This window comes from Eubalaena glacialis, chromosome 13, assembly GCF_028564815.1.
Source record: "Eubalaena glacialis isolate mEubGla1 chromosome 13, mEubGla1.1.hap2.+ XY, whole genome shotgun sequence".
Classification (NCBI taxonomy): Eukaryota; Metazoa; Chordata; class Mammalia; order Artiodactyla; family Balaenidae; genus Eubalaena; species Eubalaena glacialis.
Genome location: NC_083728.1, coordinates 62,916,660 through 62,932,203, shown reverse-complemented (window position 1 = coordinate 62,932,203; position 15,544 = coordinate 62,916,660). Strand labels below are relative to the sequence as shown.

General features: G+C 49.3%; 1 protein-coding gene across 2 annotated transcripts; it reads left to right on the top strand.

Annotated features, from left to right (window-relative positions):
* The first annotated feature begins 5,559 nt into the window (after positions 1 to 5,559).
* TMEM114 (transmembrane protein 114) lies at positions 5,560 to 15,210 on the top strand. Of its 2 annotated transcripts, XM_061209644.1 has the most exons (4): positions 5,560 to 5,779; positions 6,104 to 6,184; positions 13,714 to 13,851; positions 14,978 to 15,210. In XM_061209644.1, the coding sequence occupies exons 1-4, from the start codon at positions 5,560 to 5,562 to the stop codon at positions 15,208 to 15,210; spliced, it is 672 nt and encodes a 223-aa protein (XP_061065627.1). The 2 variants fall into 2 exon arrangements, with proteins under 2 accessions (XP_061065627.1, XP_061065628.1); XM_061209645.1 differs by lacking the exon at positions 13,714 to 13,851.
* The last annotated feature ends 334 nt before the right edge of the window (positions 15,211 to 15,544 follow it).

Sequence of the window (15,544 nt, the reverse complement as noted above, 5' to 3'; positions counted from 1 at the left end):
TCACAAGGCATTCAGTTGCAAACAAAGACAACCCTAAGATGGTGGCTTAAACAGATAAGGGCTTATTTTTATCTTTGGACAAGACTTTCTGAGGTAGGCAATTCAAGGATGGGGCAGCTGTTCAACGATGCTATCAGAGACTCAGACTCTTTTTGTTTTTGCCTCCCACCAGGAGGGTTAAACTCATGGTTGTGAGATGGCTGTTGTAATTCCAGACATCACGTCTGTATTACAAGTGGACCAAAAGCCTTCTCCTCCCAGGGCCTGGTCTTTTTTAAATTGGGGGAGCCCTTCCCAACAGACTCTGCTTCTACCTCATTGGTCAGAATTATGTTATGTGGCCACCACTGGCTGGAATGTACCTAGAAATGAGAAGGGGGAGGTGGATCAGAATGGTGTTGGATGAGCCATCCTATAGTAACTACTGTCCTGCTTGAATGTCCGAAGGAGCAGACCGACAGGTAGCAAATGACTTCATCACTCGATAATCATTAATTACTACGGGGAGAGTCTCAGTGCTAAGATAGCATATGTTTTAGGTTGGGTTTCTTTCGAAGTAGGCTCCGATATAAGGATTTGAGAACCAGTCATTGTATTTGGGGGGTGATCCTAGGACACACTGGTACAAGAGTGGGGAATTAAGATGAAGAAGAAAGGAAATCAATTGACGACGTCATTGCAGTGGACAGCTGGGGTTCACTCCCCCTTGGAAACTCTGGGGGACAGAGTAGAACAGGCTTCAGAGCCTTTCCGTCCCCAAAGGGGTGAGGTAGCTAGGGCTATTTATCCTCCAACTTCATCAGTGCTCGGTGTTCCTGGGGGCCTTCACTCTGCAGTAATTCCAGTCTTCTCACTTGGGGAGAAAAGTCCATATGTGGAGAGTCACAGGTGTGTGTGGTAGATGCTGTAGGCGTGCCACTGAGCAGTTGAGAGTCTAAGGAGATATAGTGGACATTAACCACACCTGAATCATCATAAATCATCGTATCCTAAGAGCTTTCAACCTAAATCGGGGGTTGGCTAAGCCCTTTCCAAAGAACTAAGTTTTAAGTTGAGACCAAAAAAAAAAAAAAAAAAAAAGAAAGAAAGAAAAAGAAAAAAAAAGTGGGGATAAGAGTATTTCAGTTAAAGGGAACAGCATGTGTGGATGCTCAGAGGCAGGAACAAACTTCACATGTTTGAAGCCTGGGTTTGTGAGGCTGGCGAGGCAAGCAGGGCCTCAGGGCTGCAGAGTTGCACAAATCCAGATCTCACTGATTAAAAAAATATCGGCTTTCCCATGATACTCAATGCTTCATAATGAAAGGTAACCTTTCTTCCCGGTATTCCGACATCCTCCCTCCCTTCTGCCTTCTTTTTTTTTTTTTTAAGAGTAAAATAGGATTTTATAAGAATTCCTTCACACATCCATTCAAAAACTACTGAGTATCTGCCATATGCCAGGCATCGTGCTGGGCACTTGGAATATAACAATGCATAGGACATTTCAGTAACTGTTCTCTTTGAGGGTGGTAGTCTAGTGAGAAAATTAGATGGCATATGTGAACGCACAGCAGAAATTCAACAATTGTTGGAAAAGAAAATATTTTCCCTTTTATTCTCCCCACTTTTCAAGTATCAGAAGGCTTGGGGCCTTGCCCCAGCTGTATCAGTCTAGGAATGTTGATGACTTGAAGAGATTAAGTTATTTGGAGGTCAAGACCACATAAATCTTTGTATTTTCTAGTGTGCCTGGCCCCAGGATGTGCTCAGTCAATATTTGTTTGGCTCCATCGATGCCCAAAATTCTGGCTCCCTCTGCCTCCCGGCTGCCAGCAGATTGCTGTCCGTGGTGCTGAAAAGCAAATTCCTGCTTCTCAGTATGAGGCAGCGCAGGTGCTGATGCCCTCCTCTTTCTTTTAAATATTTCTTCTTGGCATGTTTGAAATGCACTCCTCCCCTCTTCTCAAAGCATTTTCCACATATTCTAATAATTATGTTGGTATGACTCTGCATAGGTCACAAAGTACTTTTATACCAACCATCATTACACCCTCATGGTGCCCTTCTGAGATTGGTACGTATGAGTGCCCCCATTTTACAGCCGAGAAAACTGAGGCTCAGAGAAGAGAGGCTATTTCTCTGGGCTCACACAGCCTGTAAGAAGCTGATTTAAGACTCAAAACCAGCCTCTGGAATCCCTGTTCAATGCCCTTTCTCCACCAGTCTGGTACCCAGCATGGCGCCTGGTGTGGCTTGAATCCTAAATGCTGTGCTGTTTGGATTCTGCCTCAGGAGCCTTCAGGTTTTATCCTGCCTCTTCAGTTGACTGACTGAGTAATGATAGAATCCGATGTTTGATGTGCTCCACCCCTCCCCAGATTCGTTGAAAAACATTACTCTCTGTGCTTTTTAGAGTGACCGAGCATGATTCAGGTACATTACATCAAAATCCTCAGGAAAAATAGAATGATCAAAGCTTACAAGGTTGTCTTTGCAAAGGGGCCAGGAAGAAGTTCTCCTTATGTAGAAGAGAGACGTGGGACCTAGTGAAGGAAAATGCCTGTGCTGGGTGGAGGGGCACCATCCACCCTGCCATCACCCCTTCTCTTTGTTCTAGTCATAGCACCTTGGTTTTCCTTTGGGGAGCCAGCTATGTTTGCCAGATAAAAGACAGGACACTCAGTTAAAATTGAACTTCAGATTAAACAACAACAATAACAATTTAAAAAGTATAAGTGTATCCCAAATATTGCATGGAACATATTTATACTAAGATTTTATTATTTATTTGAAATTCAAATTTAACCAGGCACACTGTGCTTTTATTTGGTACATGTGGCAGCCATGACACTGCTTAAACTCAAATGGTTAGGATGGGACCAATTCACCCTGCCTTGGTTCCAGGAGCAGGCAGGCAATCCAGGCTTGGCCAATCAGAGCCTTCTATCCCTATCACTCATAGAGATTTGTTCAGAGATGGGGATATGGGCTTCGATTCTGGAAATCTGGCTTGCACCACTGAGAAAGAGATTTGTTCTTTTTGTTGGGGTTGCTTAGCGGTGAAAGGTAGCTCCTGGGGTCCAACAAGTGAGAGTCTGAATAAGAATGAAGCCAAGAGAGGAAAAACACTTGAGAGATGGAGAGAAAGGGAGAGAGAAGAGATTAAACCTTAAAGACATTATTAGGGGTCCTGGGACCAGCCTCATTGAATTTTACCTTCATGTAGGCTCCCAAATGTAGATGGAACAGTGGAGGACTGGTTGGATGATGATGCAATGGAAGATAACAGTAACAACGTGATAGAGTTGAAGGCAAAACCATCAGTGGGGATGGTAATGGGAGAGATCAATCTTAATCAAGATGGTGGTTGAAGGGGTGATGGAGTAGAATGGTGTGTAAAATCAAGGGGAGGATGTGTTCTTGCTGATCATGGCTCTGTTCAGTGTGCTGATGCTGCTGATAATGGAGATGAGGATGCCAATGATGAAGATTAAGATGGCGCTGGTAAGAGAGAATAAAGTAACAAGGAAAAGAATGGTTCTCAGCCTTAGTCCATCACCAAGTCCTATCAATTCTACCCCTCTCAATTAAAAAAAAAAATCTATTTACTTCCCTCACTCCTCACTGCTGCCACCACCACATCCAAGCATCTCTTGCTGCTTCTACTTCTATGTTGCTCCTAACTGGCTGCCTTGCTTCCTTTCCTGTCTCCTTACAGTCTCTGTTCCACACTAAAACCGGTACGGAGAGTGAGATTTTAAAAATGTAAATTACAGCATTTCACTACTCTTCTCAAAACTGGTCAGAAGCCTAGACTAGAAACCAAACTCTTTATTGTGACCCCAAGACATGCATGAGCTGGCCCCAACCTATTCCCCCAGTCTCATTTCCCTCTACTTACTCCTCTCTCACTATGTTCCAGCCTGATTACTCTTGGAGTTTTTCTAAAATGTACCAAACCCTTTGTATAAGCCATCCCCTAGGCGTGAAATGCCTTTACATTCTTTGTGTCTCATCATCCGTGTCACTTCCTGGATTCTGAATCCCAATGAGACCTCCCCTCTTTTACTTTCTCTCAGAGTACCCTGTTCAAAGCAAGCTTTGTTGAAGGATTCTCTCCCCAATTCATCAACTTTTGGGAGTTGGCACAATATTTCCTTAAGAACGTGTCACAGGAGCGCCAAGATTTTGGTCTCTCAGCCATAAAGGGCAGCCTCCAGGGGCCTTTGGTAGCTGCAGCCCCTGAGGCTGGTCATCTCCAGCTTCTAGAAGCTTCTTCTATTTATCCCGGTGTGCCATACAAGTATGATTTTTTTCCTCTGCATTCCTGGCTTTGAAAAGCTGGGAAGCCTACACCACACACTTCTTAAGGGTAGGGGCTGTGTTTGGATTGTTTATGGCTATATTTTTAATATAAACTATAGTGTCTGGCACATCATAGGCACTCAAGAAGTCTTTCTTGAAATAATGAAAGGTTTTATGGTGGTGAAAAAGGTGGTAGAATTGATAAGGGTGATGGTGATGATAAAGAAGAGGATGGTGATGATAAAGAAAAGAATGGTGATGGTGATGATGGTGGTGTTGGTGTTGGTGGTGATGGTGGTGGTGGTGCTGGTGCTGGTGGTGGCAGTGATGGTGATGAAGACTTTGGTGGTAGAGATGATGGACTCAGAAGATGTGGCCCATTGCTTTAAAGAACTTAAAATTTTTTTCAAAAATTTATATTGGACAATAGTTGATTTACAATGTTGTGTTAGTTTCAGGTGCACAGCAAAGTGATTCAATTATACATATACATGTGTCTATTCTTTTTCAAATTCTTTCCCCATTTAGGTTATTACAGAATACTGAGCAGAGTTCCCTGTGCTATACAGTAGGACCTTGTTGGTAATCTGTTAAAGAGCTTTTATTAAAAAAAACCCTGATCTGTCTTTTTCCTCTGTAGCCAGCCTAGAAAAATCAACTGAAGGTGGATTTTGGAGGAAGGGTGGTTGAAGCTGGAGGGAGAGGCTATTGAAGATTACCTGCAAACCCGACAGCCGTTGCCCGTCCTTCCTACTCCCCCAGTTTGCGGGAAGGCCGCCCTCCCTCCCCCACCCCACGCAGCCCTTCTCACTGTGCTGGGCACCTGGTCGCTGTGAGCAGAGGAGGGAGCGGTGGAAGGGCGGCGGAGGGAAGGCTCCTGGCGCACCGGGCGGGAAGTGGGAAGTTGAGTCGGTGGTGCGAGGAGAGGAGCTGGGCTTGGGGAGGAAAGGCAGAGGCAGGGCGTAGTGGGAACGGCTGGGGTTCGTGGAGAGCGCGGGAGCGGGTACGAGGGAGAAGGGTCTGGGGGAAAGTGAGGAGTGGGGGTGAGGGGCTGCGCTAGGGCTGGGACTGTTGACTGAGGTGGCGTTTGGCTGGGATGGGGTCTGAGGGAGGAGCCGGGGCAGGTCCCAGGGCGCAGGTGAAGGGCTGAGGGGCGGAGCCAGGGTCGGAGGGAGGGATCGAGGTCCGGAGGCCGGCTTTCCGCCTCCGAGCTCAGGGACGCGGGAGGCGGCGCGGGGGACTGCGGGCGGCGCGTGGAGTCCCGGGTCGGCGATGCGGGTGCACCTGGGCGCGCTGGCCGGCGCGGCGGCGCTGACCGGGACGCTCAGCTTTGTGCTCCTGGTGGCCGCCATCGGCACGGACTTCTGGTACATCATTGACACGGAGCGGCTGGAGCGGAGCGGCCCGGGGGCGCGGGACCCGGCAGGGGCCGCTAACCGCAGCCAGCTCGAACCTCTGAGCTCGCACTCCGGCCTCTGGCGGACCTGCCGGGGTAAGGATGTACCCGGGGACCCGGGGCGGTGGCCGCCACCGCCGCCCCTGCGCGGCGCCGGGCTCGCCCGGGACTTGTTGCTTGGAGCGCATCCGCCCCCCAAGCCCCGGGGCGCGAAACGCGGTATCCGGGGTCGGAGGGAAGGTGGGCAGGGCTTCTGGGGCTGCCGTCGCCGTTCCGAGAGGCGCTCCGCCCAGCCTGCGGCTGCTCTGGCTCCGCGCCCGCCCTCCGGGGTGGGGCACCCAGAGCGGGCGTAGGGGTGAAGCCTCGGTCCGGGGTCCGAAGCCCGGGACCCCCAACCACCGAGTCCTCTGCCCCATGCAGTCCAGAGCCCGTGCGCGCCGCTGATGAACCCCTTCTGGCAGGAGAACGTGACCTTCAGCGACTCGAGCCGACAACTTCTCAGTGAGTCCGGGGAGGGTGGGATGGGGGAGGACCCGGGGCTGGACACCAGTTTGGGAGCTTTTGTCCAAACAGCAGGCGGGGTGGGGTGGGGGGGCGGTGACGCTGCATTGGAGAGGGCGGTCGGGGCGGCCTCTGGCACCGGCGGGAGAGGGGAACGCGGTTAGGAGCAGGAGGCGGGGTCCACTTGCTCCACCTGTAACGTGTGGTTGAGGATTCATTCAACAAACGTTGGCTGAAGGCTTTCTGTGAGCCAGGCACCGTGCTGCTGCTGCCGAAGCCCCAGGCCAAGCGCTCAGGGGGCGCACAGACTAGCTGGTGAGACCGAGGTGGAAGTGCGCAGTTACATTTCAGAGTGACAAGCAGCAAGAGGCAGGGTGGCTGGGAGCCCGAAGAGACAGCTAAACCAGCCCGGGGAGCTGACTGGCACACCCCCTTGTCAGCCTTCTCTGCATCCTCGGTGTTGAGAACAAGCGCTTGGCAGTAGCAGGGATGCAGTAAATATTTGTTGTATGATTCAAGAGAGGCAACCAGGAGGCAGAGGACCGCTCCCTCTCGCCAGGGACCATGTGTCTGTTGTTCCTGGCTGATTTCCCAGTGCCTGGCACGGTGATTGGAACTCTGGAAAGGTGGGAGGATAGAATTTGAGAAAGCAAACGGGCTGAATAAACCATGGAGGAAGGAGGGAAATCAAAGTCATAGTTCAATTCACTGAGGCTCGCGGCTGGCCAGACATGGAGCTGAACGCTCTCCATCTGTGTCCTCATTTAATCTCCACAGCCTCCCTATGAAGTTGTTTGTCATCTCTGTCTTAATCTTTATTTTTCCAAAGAGGAAACTGAGGCCCAGAGAGGTACCACAGAAAGGACATGATGAGGAAATGAGGACTGAGTTCCATAGACCTTGAAAAGTATGCGCAGCTTTTGACAGACTTACTGAGTGAGGCTTGGGGATGTGACTCTTAGAATGAAGACAAGTCCCTAGCATGGCCCACAAGGGCTGCCAGGGTCCCTCTCCAACTCCACTCTCCCCTTTGCTCTTTCCTCTCCGGCTATGCTGGCCTTGGGCCAGTTCCTGGAGGGGTGCTAAGTTTCCTCCTGCCACAGGAACTTTGCACATGCCATTGCCTCCAATTGGAGTCTCCCTGCTCCCATCCTTCCAGCTTGACTTGGTCAGCTCCTACTCGTGCTACAGGTTGTGTGGCATTTTTTTAGACCCTGAGCTCCATGAGGGCAGGGACCACGTCTTTCTTGCCACTGCTGGATTCCCTGTGTTTAGCACAGAGCCTGGTATAGAGTAGCCCATGAGCCAAGGTTTGCTGAGCAGGCATGAGAGTGAATGCAAACTCTATTATTTAGAGGTGGAACTCAATCCAAATTTGTTGAATGACTGAATGAGTATATGAATGAACCAGCCTGTTTCTCTAAAGTCCAGTGGTGGGCTGGAAAATATTTAACAGTTGGCTGTCTGCGGGAGGGGAGAGTCTTGATTTGTGGCATTTGCCCATCTCTGTGGTGTAAATATTCCCACTGTGGTCAGTTTCAGGCTGTCAACGTGATGTCAACTGGCTCCTCATACTCCTGAAAACTTAACAGCTGACTCTGATATAATCCAGCTCCAGCACACCACTGCATGAAGTTCCATTGAAGGAGATATCCCCTAGATGCTTGGAATATGAGGGGGTGGAGGAAAGGAAGTGGTCTCACGAACTCTGTCCTCAGCCCCATGCTGCGGTAGGAGGAACTTTGGGTGTTCTCAGAGCATTTCAAGAATAACCAAGAATTCCTGTTCAAAAACTCCTGTGTTGGCTTAACAGGCTTCTGAATGTAGCGCTGTGGTCCACAGAGGAGGCTGGAGAAGGTAGCAAGGAGATGGTGTATCAAGCTACTACAGCCTTAAAACAAAGTTGGTGTCTCTTTGGACTTTAAAATTGTTCCTGTGCAGCTTATTTTATTTATTTTTTATTTATTATTATTTTTATTTTATTTATTTATTTTTGGCAGTGTCGGGTCTTCGTTGCTAAGCGTGGGCTTTCTCTAGTCGCAGCGAGTGGGGGCTACTCTTTGTTGCGGTGCGTGGACTTCTCATTGCGGTGGCTTCTCTTGTTGTGGAGCATGGGCTCTAGGCATGAGGGCTTCAGTAGGTGCGGCGTGCAGGCTCAGTAGTTGTGGTGCACGGGCTTAGTTGCTCCGCGGCATGTGGGATCTTCCCGGACCAGGGCTCGAACCCGTGTCCCCTGCATTGGCAGGCGGATTCTTAACCACTGCACCACCAGGGAAGTCCCCCCAGCCTCTTTTAGATGCAATCACATCTATGGCCCTTTGCTGGGCTGGGTGCTGGCATTCAGCCTGCTTATCACATCAGTGAGTAAATTGGATGGCTAACCACAGTCACCACTGGTCCGGCCTCTTCATGAAACTTGATAATGAACTAACCCTGTGTTGTCCAGGGTTTTGAGAAACAGGCAAAACTTACATCCACAGTCTGTGCATCTGTTCCCTTGGCCCTAGGTCTAACCCCCTGCTTCACCACCAACTAGGCACGTGGCCTTGGGAAAATTCCTATACCTCTCTGAGCCTCAGTTCCCTCATGGGCAAAATGAAGATAACTGTCATGTCTCCTCATAAGGCTATTTCAAGGATGAAGTGGGAGAGTGTATTTAAAGAGCCTCATGCAGTGTCTGGCTCCTTTAAGTCTGCCATAAGTGTTAGCTGCTCTTACTACCATTGTATCAACACAGAGAGGAGGCTGCCACTTCAGACCTCGTGCTCACTGCAAATCACCCCCAGAGAGAGCTTTTTCACAGAATCTCTTTATCCCCAGAAAGAGTTTTGAATGTTGTCCAAGTTCTTTTATTATATGAAGACGTTTCATTCCCTTTATGCAGAGCCCATAGAAGAGAGAGGCCAGGTGACAAGCAGCATGTTCTGTGAGTCAGCCTCCTAGACAAGTCCCCGTAGGGGTGTATGGGAAGAACCATTGGTTTTTCCTCCAAGAAAATCCAAGCAGGTAGCCTACTTCAGTACCCAGTAAAAATCCACCTTGCTTGGATGTTTTATCTTCCTGATTAGCTCTGGGGATGTCATAGGTTTGGTTCCCTGGCTAGGGACTGGAATTGGTTTTGGTGGCGGGGGGGGGGCGGTCTTCAAATTCAGCACAGTTTACATAAAAGAGCCACAGTCTAGAACCAACCAGGCTAGCTGTATCAGCCAGGAGTCTTTTGATGGTAAGTGACGGAAACTCAAATCATACTAGTTGAAACAGAAAAGGAATTCCTGGTCCACGAAACTGAAAAGCTCAAGCCCCCTGGGATCCAGAGCTAAACTCAATGTCTTTTTCTCCTCTCTGGGCTTTGCTTCTGTTTGGGTTCTGCTTTCAACTAAATCCTCTCCAGAATCAGCAACCTAAGCAGAAGGAGACTGTTGCCCAGTCATTCTGCAAAACCACCAGGTAGGTCTCTTATTGGACTAGATTGGATCACGTGCCCAGGTCTGAGCCAGTCAGTGTGGCTGAAGGGAAGGAATGTGCTGATTGGCTGAGCTGAGTCATGTGCCTCTCCCAGCAGGATGTGGGGGGGTGGGGTCAGCCACATCATAGATAAGGGCCCTCCTTCTTCCCAGCTGTGTGACTTCTGGCCAGTCACCTGCTTCCATAAATGGGCTGTTTTATAAACAGCAAGGTCCTACTGTATAGCACAGGGAACTATATTCAATATCCTGTAGATGGAAAAGAATATGAAATATGTATATATATATATGTATAACTGAGTCACTCTGCTGTATAGCAGTAATTAACACAACATTGTAATTCAACTATACTTCAATAAAATAATAAATTAAAAAAATAAATGGGCTGTTTTGAGATGAAATGAGATCACGGAAGGAAAGCATCCAGCGTAGGGTATCACCCAAAGCAGGAGGTCAGTTATTGTCTCCTCCTTCTGCTCTAAGTCATATTGTCTCCCTGAACCTCAGGCTTCTCATCTGTAAAATGGAGCTAATCATTGCAAATGTCTTTGCTTGCTTAGTGCTGGGGATAAAACATGATGAGACAGGTGGGGTCCTTGCCATATAGGCTTAGTGTCTAGTGCAGGAGACAGATAATAAACACATGGACCAATGAATAAATTAACATAAAATGGCTTCAAATAGTAGTAGGTGTAACAAAGGAAATAAAACAGGGGCATGTAATAAAAGGAGGTGGGGACCACTTTCAGTGGAGTGGTTGAAGGGCTATAAAAATAACAGTCAATGCTTACAGAGCAGGTGCTGTGTGCCAGACCCTGTCCTGAGGTCTTTACATGTTTCAACCCATTTAATCTTCACAACAGACCCAAGAGGCTGGTACTGTTATTATACTCCTCACTTTTCAAATGAGGAAACCGAGGCACAGAGAGGTTAGGTAAGTTACCAAAGTTTGCATGGTAACTGGTTGATCTGGGATTTGAACCCAGGCAGTTTCTATTCTTTTAGAATGATGCTACACCGAGGGTAATTCCAGTATAACGTGAGTGTGCCAAGACCGGAGGCCACAGCAGACCAGGGGAAAAGTTCCTAGCCTGTTTCTTGGGTTCAGAGTTCTGCTATCCTCCACTGCCTACAGTAGGAACTCAACACGTGAGAACTAAGATTACCATGTAGAATTAATAACACTAATAATGTTGACAGGTCATTTCTTCCATCAAGAGCAAATATGTACCCAGGTGCAAGAGATCTTTTCGACTCAGAAGTGCTTTGTTGCAAAGGAAAAGCAAACCCAGAAAAATGCCAAGACGTTCACGCCAAGGATAACTGTGTGAATGATCCATTATTGCACTGTTCAAAGAATAGCTCGATGGGAAAAGCAGCCTTCCAGAATGCTTGCGAGGTCAGGAAGCCCCGGGGTGGTTAGCGAAGTAACAGTCCTTCTCTTAAAGAGAGCAGAGAAGTATTATTCTCCAGAAACATCAGAAGCTCTGGAGAAAGAAGGAAGTCTCAGGAACCATTTTCCAAAGGGGAAAGTGTCACTATCTTTATTTTCAAACCTTGTCAATATGACTTGGAGACTCCAAGAAATGCTCAGAGATATTCAGTCCTATTATGCCTGGTAAGGAAGTGGATTTTTTAAATTTTTGTAAATTTTCGAGTCTATTGTCACTAGAACATAGCTTCCTTGAGGACGGGGCTGCCTGTTAGTTATCTTCCTGATCTCCAACATTATTAGTATTATTAACTCTAGACGGTAATCTTAGCTCTCACGTCTTGAGCTCCTACTGTAAACAGTGTAGTGGACTGAAAGGTATCACCCCCCAAAAGATGTGTCCACATCCTAACCCTCGGTACCTGTGAATGGGACCTCATTTGGGAAAAGTATCTTCGCAGGTGTAATTGAGTTAAGGCTCTCGAGGTGAGATCATTGTGGATTAACCTAAATCCTGTGACAAGTGTCCTCGTAAAAAAAGGAGAATCACAGAGGAGAGAAAAGAAGGTCATAAGAAGATGGAGGTGGACAGAGGGATGATGCCACGAGCCAAGGAACGCCAAGGATTGCCGGCAACTGCCAGAAGCTGGAAGAGGCAAGGAAGGATTCTCCCCTGGAGTCTCTGAAGGGAGCGCGGTCCTGCTGACACCTTGATTTTGGACTTAGGGCCTCCAGAACGGTGAGAGAGTAAATTCCTCCTGCTATTAAGCACCTAGTTTGTAGTAATTTGTTATGTCAGCTCTAGGAAATTAAAACAACTATCTCATCTATAGAAGTGCACGCCCCTCACCACCCACCCCGTTTTTCTGCATCATCACACTCATGTCCTTTGTGACACTCGGTCTGTAATTTTCCCCTTTATTTCCTGCTAGTCTGTCTCCTGTACTGGACTGTGATCCCCATGAGGGCAGAGACCTTGTCCCCTGCAGCATCCCCAGGCTCTATGGGGCCCACAGACATTTGTTTCTGAGTGAGATGTGACTGGAGGTGGGGACATTTCCAAGTAGAACAGAACTCAGAATCAATATTTATGTCCCCAGACAGCAGTCCTGAAAATCAGAAAATAAAAAAGACCAAGGCACATACCAAAAAAATATATATATACTAAACCAAATTTCAGCAGGAGATCTTACAACTTTCCCAGGGGGTGTCCTGTTCTTGCCCAGACATTTAATTGAACATGTACGTGAACTCAGCAGCAGCATTGTCTGGGGACCTCACACATGGGACTGCTGGGCCAAACCAGCTCCGGGAAACACAGACACAGAGAATGGACTTGAGAACAGGGGGGAGGGGGAAGGGTAAGCTGGGATGAAGTGAGAGAGTGGCATGGGCATATATACACTACCAAATGTAAAATAGATAGCTAGTGGGAAGCAGCTGCATAGCACAGGGAGATCACCTCGGTGCTTTGTGACCACCTAGAGGGGTGGGATAGGGAGGATGGGAGGGAGACACAAGAGGGAGGAGATATGGGGATATATGTATACATATAGCTGATTCACTTTGTTATAAAGCAGAAACTAACACACCATTGTAAAGCAATTATACTCCAATAAAGATGTTAAAAATAAATAAATAAATAAAGTCATTGGGTCTCCCCCGGGATGAGCTCATCTGGAGACCCTGGACTTCGTTACATCGGCAACGACTCTTGTCCCTATCGAGGTCACATTCACAGGTTCCTGCGGGATGTGAACTTAGGAGCCGCCTTTCAACCCACTACGCCCTCTGCTGTCCACTCTCAATACAGTGGCCAGAGCGACCTTTAGGAACTGAAGTTAAATTCTATGTTTCTTCCGCCCCAAACTGTCTGATGGCCTCCATCTCATTCAGAGAGAAGTTCAAAATCTTCCCGATGGCTCAGGAGCCCCACGTGAGCTGCTGTTAACTCTGCCTTCCTCCTCCACTCCCTTCCCCTACGTAACTCCCCGCTGCCCTCGCCGGCTTTCCCCAGCCTCAGCCCCAGCAGGCACACGCCCTCCCATCTCAGACTCCGCCCCCGTTCCTCCCTGCGGTCCCTCCCTTCTGGCCCTTCCTTTTGCACAGCTGCCTCCCTCGCCTCCTTCAGGTCTTTGCTCCAATGTCACTTCTTCAGTGGAGCCACTGCTCCGGCCCCTCCTCTGCTTTATTCACGCCCCTCCCCAGGAGTTTGTCACCACCTCTTAACTTTGTCACTTATTTGTTCACTTGCTTGACTCCATACAGCCCGACGAGGGCAGGAGTCCTGGTGGATTTGCCGTTGAATCTGCTGTGCTGGGGACAGAGCCTGGCACAAAGCACGCACTCAGTACACATGTGCTGAGTGAATAAGCGAATGAACAAGAACAATACTTGTCTCGCACGGTGTGTGAGAATTACTTGAGCTGATTGTCATACAGCACAAAGTCTGGCATAGCTGAGCCTCCATAACTGTTGCTATTAATAATATTATTATCATCATTATTATTAGCAGCAGTGGTGTCGATTTTTTCCCCCAGCGTTTGGGTGCTGGCCCACAGGAGGTGCTCAGTGAATGTTTGTTGATTAACAGAAGGATGTTAGTAACGTGCTGTCCTCCTGTCTCCCCTAAGCCATGCATGGGACCTTTGTGATTCTGCTGCCTCTCAGCCTGATCCTGATGGTTTTTGGGGGGATGACAGGGTTTCTGAGCTTCCTCCTGCGAGCCTCCCTCCTCCTCCTGCTCACAGGGACCCTCTTCCTCTTTGGAGGTAGGTGCCCACCCTGCACGGGGCCCGGGTTCCAGGAGGGGCTGTGCACGATCCCCCAGAAGGGAAGGGTTGGGGGGTCCCATCGCTTCTGGGGCTTGGTTCCCCGTCCTGTGATCTCCTAGCTGGAAGGGATCAGTAGTTTCCCACCTAGGGTCCCTGGGTCTGTGTTCCCAAGAGAGAAGCATAGGGGTGAGAGCAGATTCTGAGAATCGCTTTCATTATTTCACAAAAGAAGCGTGTTGTGAGAGCGTCAGCGTTAGGGCCATGGGCTGGAGGGAGACCCTCACTCTGGCCACCCTCAGTCTTTCATGTGCACCTGCCATCCTGACAGGCATTGCTTTGATTGATTAAAACCAAAATCACAGCTGGTTGTTTTATGGCCTCCCTGCTTCTGGTGCATTTGAAATGGACCTTAAAAAAGAACAAGAACAGTAATGACACACACACTCAGAATCCATGGAGGGAAATAAAGAAAAGTAATGCCTGGAGGTGAGAATACGGTGAGGCTCCGATCCCCTCCACCCACCTGCTATTATTATTAATATTGGCATGAATAGTTTGTCCAGTGACTAATCCTCCAAACAGCACCTTCTAGGAGAACTCTCCTAATGGAGAAATTCTCTAATTTGCCATGAAACAGGCAACGAGCACTTGGCGTGTGGCAGGTGCCAATGTGGAGCTGAGATGTTCATTTAAATTAATATAAGTTTAAAGAGCCATGTGGGGCCAGTGGCTATGGGACTGGACAGTGCGTTCTCATAACGTATGGATGGAGCACTGCTGTGTGCAGGGTGCTCTTCTGGGTGCTGGGCATCCAGGGTGGACCCTCTGGAGCTCACATTGGGACAGACAGGCATTAGTTAAGTCGTTTCACAAACAAATTCTGACCTGGGCAGTGATGGAGGGCCATGTGATGCTGTGCAACCCCACAGTGGGTTTGACTGGCTCGGGGGGTGGGCGGTCCAGGAATCGCCAGGAGCTGAGATGTAGGGATGGGCAGGAGTTACGAGTGGCAGGAAGGGAGGGGAAGGGAGGAGGGAGCACGGGGCAGAGGGACCAGCAGTGGGAAGGAGGGGCAGTGCCCGGGGATGGGGGCCTGATCTGCTCTCCTTTGCAACCCCTTCAGCCTTGGTGACCCTCGCGGGCATCAGCGTCTACATCGCGTATTCAGCCGCCGCCTTCCGGGAAGCGCTGTGTCTCCTGGAGGAGAAGGCCCTGCTGGACCAGGTGGACATCCACTTCGGCTGGTCCCTGGCCCTGGGCTGGATCAGCTTCATCGCCGAGCTGCTCACCGGGGCAGCCTTCCTGGCAGCAGCCCGTGTGCTCAGCCTGAGACGGAGGCAGGACCAGGCCATCTGAGCCCCGATGCCTGGTCGTGGTGGGAGGGAGGGGCTTGGCCTGGGCGCCTCATGGACCCATCTCGGTGGGCTGCGGCTTCCTCTTCCTCAAAGGCCACCACCTGAGAGCCGCTGTGGACTGGGCTCCAGCCCTGGCTGTCATCTCAGTGCTGCCTGGCACGGTGTGTGCTCTGTCCAGGCACGTGTGTCTCGTGTGGGCTGGAGGAGGCTGAGTGCCAAGCCCATGAAAAAACAAAAGCACCCCCTTCATCATGTACAGAACTTACTGATTGCAACCTCCGTGAGTCTCCTCTGGCTTCACTTCATCCTCACTCCTGCCCTTTGGATGGGTTTCT